This window comes from Rhineura floridana, chromosome 2 (genome assembly GCF_030035675.1).
Source record: "Rhineura floridana isolate rRhiFlo1 chromosome 2, rRhiFlo1.hap2, whole genome shotgun sequence".
Lineage (NCBI taxonomy): Eukaryota > Metazoa > Chordata > Lepidosauria > Squamata > Rhineuridae > Rhineura > Rhineura floridana.
The window spans coordinates 230,378,404-230,386,687 of record NC_084481.1 but is presented as its reverse complement, the minus strand read 5'-3'; the positions used below and the strand labels follow the sequence as shown (position 1 = coordinate 230,386,687).

General features: G+C 40.7%; 1 protein-coding gene across 1 annotated transcript in view; it reads left to right on the top strand.

Moving 5' to 3' along the window:
• Positions 1 to 8,284, top strand: part of EXOC5 (exocyst complex component 5) — a 35,425-nt gene that overhangs the window by 2,336 nt on the left and 24,805 nt on the right. The window contains exons 2-4 of the mRNA XM_061612487.1: positions 4,068 to 4,162; positions 5,472 to 5,619; positions 6,954 to 7,148. Coding sequence (XP_061468471.1) covers positions 4,068 to 4,162; positions 5,472 to 5,619; positions 6,954 to 7,148 — 438 coding nt within the window. The remainder of the gene's footprint in view (positions 1 to 4,067; positions 4,163 to 5,471; positions 5,620 to 6,953; positions 7,149 to 8,284) is intronic.

Genomic DNA, 8,284 nt, shown 5'->3' with positions numbered 1-8,284 from the left:
TGTGAGCTTCAGACTCGCTCTAGGAACTGGTTCACACACGGCATTCTTTGTCTGCTCTCTCTTCCTTGCACAGAGGAATGTAAGGTGTCCAGTGGTGGATTGTTGAGAAAGCATATCCATGCAGTCAGGTGGAGTTGGGTGTGTGTGTGTGACATGTCACTGGAGGAATTGAAAAGTGGAGCTGTAGAGATGGAGATGGTGGGATTTTTCTCATGCAGGGGACTCTGAGAAATCCCAAAGTGGACTATGCCTGTGACAAAGAGGAGAGTCTGCCCTTACTTTTACCCGTGATCTTTGACCTTAGTGGCCATTACCACCTTAAGCCAGACATGTTTCCTTGTAATATCATGCATATGCATGTGTTTGTGTGTACGTTTACAGGGTATAGGTAGTAACCATCACATTTTATCTATTTATTTAAACATTTCTATTCCACCTTTCTAATAATAATAATAATAATAAAATTTTTAGGCCGCCTATCTGGCCGAAGCCACTCTGTCCAAGAACAGGCCCTAAGGCCCCAAGGCAGCTTCTAACTTAAAAATAATATATACAACCAACCATCCCAGACAAATAAAAGCAAAGGGTGTTAAATAGCATTGATTTGTTTATTAAATTTATACCACTATGTTTCAATATGTAGCAAGACCCACAAAGTGGTTTATGTTGCAAATAAGCATGAAGATGAATGAAGGTATTTTGCTGTTGCCGTAATCCTCTAGTTCTGATGCCCAGCTGTAACTGCCTGTAACTAAACCCAGGCACGTGCAACTGAAAGAGCCTTATATTCAAGGGAGTAGTCATCCAGAGTCTTAGACCCTGGATTTTTTTAGGAGCAGGGTCCCAGCCAGGTTGCTATATCTCCAGTGTCCTATGAACTAATCAGCATGAAAAGGGAGTGTGTTAGCCATTAAGAAGAATTTTATATCATGCTTCCTTGCCCTTTCTTGCTGATTAGAGCCAATCAGAGTGAAAGGAAGTGAGTTAGCCTCTGAGAAGACTCTTCTCAGTAGCTAACACACACCCCTTTCACACTGATTAGCTCCTAGGGATGCCTGTTGTTGTGGGAGAAGGCACTTGCGGGAAGGACAGAGGAATGGAGATGGTGACAGATAGCAGCCAAGCAAGTCAGGGGGTGTGGCTGTGAGGGGGCATGACATGACTATAATGAAGGGACCCTGCACTTCTGAATTTGCCACTACACTACTGCTTGTATTGCTTCCTGTTTTACCCTGCCTCCACTTTTCTCACCTTCCCCTGTTGTTTCCTCTGCATCAGATTTTAGATTATAAGCTCCTTGGGGCAGGGACCTGTCCTCTTGTACTCTGTAAAGTGTCGTGCATGCTGATGGCACTGTATTATTTAATTAATAATTAATTAATAATGCAGGAACACTGCCATATTTATTTGTATATGGGAAGCATGATAAGGAAGCATAATCAGCCCGACTGTTGGATACCAGGAATAGCAGCAGTGAAGGGAAGATGACAGTGATTATGTGATAGTTCAAATGGCAGTTCAGTGGCAGCTGAGGGTAGGCCTGCCAGGCAGTTTGAGTTACACAGACATAATATAACACTGGCATGCACTTGCTACATCCTAATATGAGCTCTCAGATTAATGGAGGAGAGAGGAAGGCATAGATCAGGGGTTTCCAGACTGTGTTCTGTGGACAAGCTTTTTTAAGTGGTCCGTGGCATGTGTGTAAAAATACAATTAAAAGTCATACAGCTTCTAGCACAGTTCATTGCAATTGCTCCTACAGGCAGAAAAATCACTACCTAAGACTCTTAGCAATTTTTAAGTGGTCTGTGAGGGGGGAAAAAAAGTCCTTCTGAGGCATTTCTTTTATGGTTCCATTGATCTTCAAAGGTGGTTCACAGTCACAGTGGGGCTTGGCTAGCACACTGGCTATCATTTGGTGGCCTGCTTTCCACTTCATCGTGCATCCCTTGTATTCTACCCAATCCAGAATATTTATTTAATAAAATGTATATTTATTTATTTATTGTATTTATATACCGCCCCATTGCCGAAGATCTCTGGGCGGTTTACAGTAACTAACAGTATAGACATTCCTTACCTGGGAATAATCCTCAGGTACTAAATAAAGCTTAGGGTGTTTCCAGATGGGGGCTTAAGTGGGTCACTCAGATATTGCAGGTGGGTTGTTGGCACCTGGATTTTTTAACATGTCAGGTTTTCTGTGGAAAGGGTAAATCTGGATTAAATGGGGAAAATACTGCGATTTGATACTGACAAGCATGTCAGTAATAGAATGCTGAACAGATGAGCTAAACCAAAGTATGCTTTGCTTAGCCAATAAGTAGAACAAACTTTCAGTATCACTTTGTTACACTGTAGGTGTGGAAGAACTTGTCTGTCTAGTCAGATGATATATTTTAAGATGTTAACTTCTGGCACTGATATTTAAATACCTAGAACTGAACACTGTGGTCTCTGAACACTTTGAATCTGGAAAAGATGGCTTATTCCTAATGCTGTCAATGTAGTGCTTTTAAGACCTCATCTCTCCTTCCAATAAACTGGATTTTAAAATTAGGTCAAATAAATAGATAACATTTTGCAATGAGTTTGCTTGCTTTTTTCACAAATATTATTAGGACCTTTTTTTGGAAATAAATTTATTTTGCATTTTAAACTTCTTTAAAAACTCTGTCATGTGTGTTCTTGATCAGTTCTTCTGTGTAGGACTGGTCCAGCTAATTTATTTGAATGAATTTTGTAAATGTTAAAAAAAACCCCACAATCTAAAATTACAACATAAAAGGCAAGATCTATGTATAGTGTCAGCAGTGTAACTGGTGCTGTACAGAAGGGATACAGTCTTCCCATGGGGCCTACAACGTACAGAAGACAGGAATGTGGCCAGGGTTTGGGGCATATAGATGAGTAATATGGGATGGTAGGGTGGGAGTCATGGCAGTGCCGGGACTGGTAAGGTACATCTAAGGAATGTGTGAAAAACGCATTTGGGAAAGGGACTTAAAGAAGAGTTGGCTACTTGTGGGATTCTGAGACAGAACATAGGAAGCTGCCTAGTATTGAGTCAGACCGTTAGTCCATCTAGCTCAGTACTGTCTGCACTGACTGGCAGCATTTTTCCAGAGTTTCAGACGGGACATTCCCAGCCCTACCTGGAGATGCCAGGAATTGAACCGGAGACTTTTTGCATGCAAGGCAGATGCTCTGCCACTGAGCTACACCCTCTTCTAAAGCATCTGGTTGGCCACTGTTGGAAATGATGAACGCTGGAAACAGTGGATACTAGACTACATGGACTCTTGGTCTGCTCCAGGAAGTCTATTCTTAATGAAGTTAGAAGGATGTCCCTTGATGAATAGAAAGGCAGCACATTTAGAACATGCGGAGCAGCCTTGTTTTGAGGCAGACCATCAGCCTTGCCCAGTAGCAGCTCTCCTAAGAAGTCTTGGGCAGAGGTCTTTCTCCATCCTGCTATCTGAGATCCTGGTAATTGGAAATTTTGGCAGTGAACCTGGGCCTTTGTACGTGCAAAACATGTGCCCACAACTGAGCTATGACCTCCCCAAGCTGTATGGCAAAAAGACACAAGATCAGCGCGTGGGATGTTGATAGCAGAGGCTGGCAAACTTAAGTAAGGGAACAGCTTGCGACTTCCCTTGTGTAATCCAGCCTGTCTTTGAGCTGTTGGATTGGAAGGTCCCTGCGCACAAAATGTTAGCGCCACTGTTGAGTGAGCACACTGTTGAATGTGTTGGGCCTAGATCCTGGATTGAGCTTTGAAATGAATGGCAGGTCCTGGAGTGTAAAAGATTGGGAGCTGCTGCTTAAGCGGGCCAGTTCTGCAAATGTTGAACGAGATGTTCACCGTTTTAAAAATGCCTAATTTTTAGATTAGGTGCACAAATGAGAAAAGTGCCATTGGCCCCATTATCTATGGTTTGCAAAGCATTCACTGCGGAAAAAGCTTTCAACCGCTTTTGCTTAGTGAGGTATAAACAATATGTATCTTGCACTTCCCGCTGCGGCTTGCTGTAAAAAGAGACTCTTTCTTGTGTGGTTAGGAGCCCTTTGTGGCAGATGAGTACATTGAACGCCTGGCGTGGAGGACTCCCGGCGGAGGTTCCCGAGGTGGCATGGAAGCTTTTGATCCCAAAAGGTAAAATTCAGTGGCATAATCCAGCTATATAATGAATACTTTTAACCATCTCTAACAAAGAGCAAGTAGTGTGCGAATCATATAAGTACCCAATAAGCATTCCAGCTGTGAAAGCTGCTGGATCTCTATGACCCTCCAGCCCCCATGCAAGCTCCTTAGTGGGTTTTCAGAATGGTGTGTTTGGGCGGGGGGGGGGAGAAATTATAACTTAGGAAGCAACAAGAAAATGGGAGAGAGAAGTTTTCTTCTGAAAGCTCCGATTGCAGAAGGAATGGGTCTTATGTGGCTTAATGACGTGGCCATTTTGGCTTCTACAAGTAACATTAAGAGCTTGGTTAAGTAACTTTGAAGATTAATCCCTGAGCTGCTATACTTGACCAATTCTCGCAAGTTGCTAGTTTAGGGCAGAATTCAATATAACATAATTGCTAGGTATGGGTGCTGCAGAACGAATAGAGGTATTTTGATAAGGTTAAGTGCCATTTCACAAAATTCCTTTAATCCATTTTAATAAGCAGATCGATTTTCTTATGGCTGTCTTATTTTCCCATTGCCTTTAGAGTTCATTCTTGCTATTTTTAGGGTTGGCAGGGTGGCTTACTCAGGTGACTGGTAAGTAGCTGGGTGTAAGAGGCTGCCAACCTTTAATGGCTTTGGACCTTGAATCTAGTTCTTTGCTGTTCTGGGCAAAGGCCTTTCTTAGTCCTTCTGAAATCCTTTAACTGGGGCAAGAACTTGGGTCCCATATGTGACTCTACATGGCTTTTGCCCAACTTGGGATTCCTGTGATACACAACTATACACACAGTTTATGTAGAAGGTCTTTAGTCAGCCAAAGAGAGGGATCCCAAGGTTGGTTTCCTGGACAATGTATTTACTTGACTTATGATGTGAGGATGACCAGCTGTGTAAAGCCTGCCTTTTTTATGGGGCAAACTCCCCTACCCTATGTGATTTGTTGGAAAAATATGGTTGTGCTTAACTAAGCCAATTTAAGGCCACATGTGTGCTGTGAAAGTATCATTTGATGGGTCAAATTAGAATCCTGTAAGAAGATTTATGTTAGATTAGGGGCTGAAGTTCTAGGCAGATGGGGAGAAGGGAAGATAGAAATGCTTTTTAATAACATGATGGTATAGAAGTACTTTTTTAAAAAGCACACCAGTGTTTGAATGTTTGTCCTGGTTTACGAGCCTTCAGCACTATTTTGTAACATCCCTCACATAATGTCATTAACATTTTACTGCCATAAGCTTTTGCATATTAAAATCCGCCTTATCAAAGTTTTTTTTTTAAAAAAACTTTACAGATTACAAGAAGAATTTGTGAACCATATCAACGAACTGAAGTTGCTAGATGAAAGAATCCAGAGAAGGGTGGAAAAGTTAGAGCAGCAAGTCCAGAGAGAAGCCAAGGAATTTGCCAAGAAGGTTCAAGAGCTGCAGAAAAGCAACCAGGTAGGCAGTAAAGGCTCAGTCTGCATTCTTGCTCTGCTCTCATTCATTTTGGTGAGTTCTACACAGAGAAATTTGTGCTGGATTGTGCCTTAAGCTTATACACCAGTTATTGAAGTCGTTTTTGTCCCTTGAATGTTTAATTCAGGAGCAGTAGAGAGGTACACACTGGCACTTGCTTTCCACACACCCAATCACAAACAAAATTTGAGGGAGAGGCGTCTTATTATTTATTTTGGAGGAAGGGGTGTCTTCAGGAAGAAGGCATTTAATTTATTTATTTGGGCAATTTATATACTGCTTATATTTAAACACATCTCTAAGCAGCTTGCAACATAGCTTAAGACATTTCAGATAAAAAACAAATAGAAATAAAGTATAATACACAATTAACCACAAAATAAAGCACGCTCTTTAGCATCAAAATAAACATTTCACATAAAAATTAGCTACAACAATACAGAATACCACATTATAAAACATAGTAAACAGCTAGACATAATATCTTCTATAAACATCAGGAATTAAAATATGAACTTCCTGCTGGGAGAAAGGGCGGGATATAAATTTAATAAATAAATAAATAATAAAATCAGCTAAAAAGTATAAGTTCCACATTTTTAAATCATAATTGACAACTAGGCAAAAGAAGGCATAAAGAAGGCATCCTCACTGCTCTGGATAGAGAAAATGGATAGTTGCTGTGACAGTGGACTTAATCTGTTGCCTCTCATCGGCTAACATTGTGGAGGAATGGGAGGTGAGATAGGGCAACTCAACTTACCTTAATTGCTATATAAGTATTCTTATATGCAAGCGAGGTTTCTCCAGTTGCTTTGATTGTATCAACCTGTATATCTGCAACAATTAGGTAGTCCTGCTGGTTATCCAGGAGTCTACAGTTGTGGAACTCCAAATTCCAGGGATCAATGGCACATGCGATTTAATGAGAAAAAACTGCTTGTAACACAAATAACACAAATTTCAGCTTAAGGTGACTAATGTGAACGATTCTGTATACTTTGCCAAACTGTTGGGACCAATCTGCCTGAACAGCTAGAGATACGCACTTCGCATACTAACCGTATTCTGTGATGTTCCATACTTGATACCAGTGGAATTAGCTCAGTTAATGCAACTTGAGGCTCTGTCCTTTCATCAGCTTGCTTTTGATTTATGTGGATGTTTCTCCACTTTACTGGAGAGTGGAAAAGTGCTGAGTCTTCCCCAGTATTGGCTTCTGTGCTTTTTGTTCTTTGGAATCTTATTGAATAGCTTGACTTTGCTTAATTACAGTAAACACAAACGTTATTGCTTTGTCTGCCTGCTTCTCCCAGGTTGCCTTCCAACACTTCCAAGAACTAGATGAGCATGTCAGCTACGTGGCAACTAAAGTCTGTCACCTTGGCGACCTGCTGGAGGGGGTAAACACGCCCCGGCAACGTCTAGTGGAGGCTCACAAACTGATGAAATACTTTAATGAGTTTCTAGATGGAGAGCTGAAGTCTGACGTTTTCACCAACCCTGAAAAGGTAAGACCCGTCAGCAGAATTGAAAAAGGTTGTACACCATAAGCTGAGTTGCCCTAATTACAACCCCTTGCTGTAATGTTTCCATGGTCTGACTCCCCAGTGAGCGACTTGTCCAAGCTCCATTGTTCTGGAGCACAGATTAACTTCATTTGCCTGCAGATTCAGCTGTTCTCAACATGGCAATGCTGTCACTTTTTCGTTTTGCAAATTCATAAGTGACTTGGAAGAACGCTGAGGGAGTAACTTTTTGGGAAACTCTTGTGTTTTCGTCTTCTTCCTCTCCTTCTTCTGTACATCTTGCCCTAATTTTTCTCACTTGTGAATGAAGATTTTTTCCCTGTACATGACTCTTGGGTAATCTCTCTTTGTAGAGATAAATATTATCAGAACGTATGTCTTTTGGCTCTAAAGGATGGTTAATGTGCATCTTCCAGGGGACATAACGGTGAAAACTGAGATGTGTTGTTAAAACAAACTCTGCAGATATGGGGTGTGTCTCACCTCTTTCTGCAAATCTAGCTTCACAATTTTAAAGCAAGATAACGTTTTGAAAATATCTTGTAACCTAGTTCAGGTTTAGCAATCTTGGTTTGATAAACCATATTTGCTGGACCAAGAATAAGCCTTGCACCTTTGCACTCTCTCCTCCCTTTACACCTGTCTTTGGGATAGATAGGTTTGTTAACTCATAGATTTCCATGATGTTCAGTCAGATCCTGGTTTTATATCCTAGTTTGCAAGCCATGCTTAAGCCACAGCTTCTCTGTACAAACATCAAATACCATTGAGGTAACCTTTTGTAGCAATTTTCTCTGAACATAGAGTGTACAGATTTACCCTCTTCCATATATATTTCCCAGATCTTTTCCTCCAGCAGTGTCCACCCCATTTTAATACATAAATTACATTTTATTTCTCATTTGTAGTAACAGCTTATACATATATGACAGTACTTTGGTGTCTTTTTAATATTATTTTATATTCTGTAAGGCCTTTCAGCATCCTTATAATTTCAATTAAGATATTGCTGATATATAATAATTCAAGTAAAGATGATTTATTTTCTCCAGCTGCTTCCTTAATCTGATCGTATGTTCTCATACAGTTGAAAGATTTTCAGTTGGGTTCATATATTT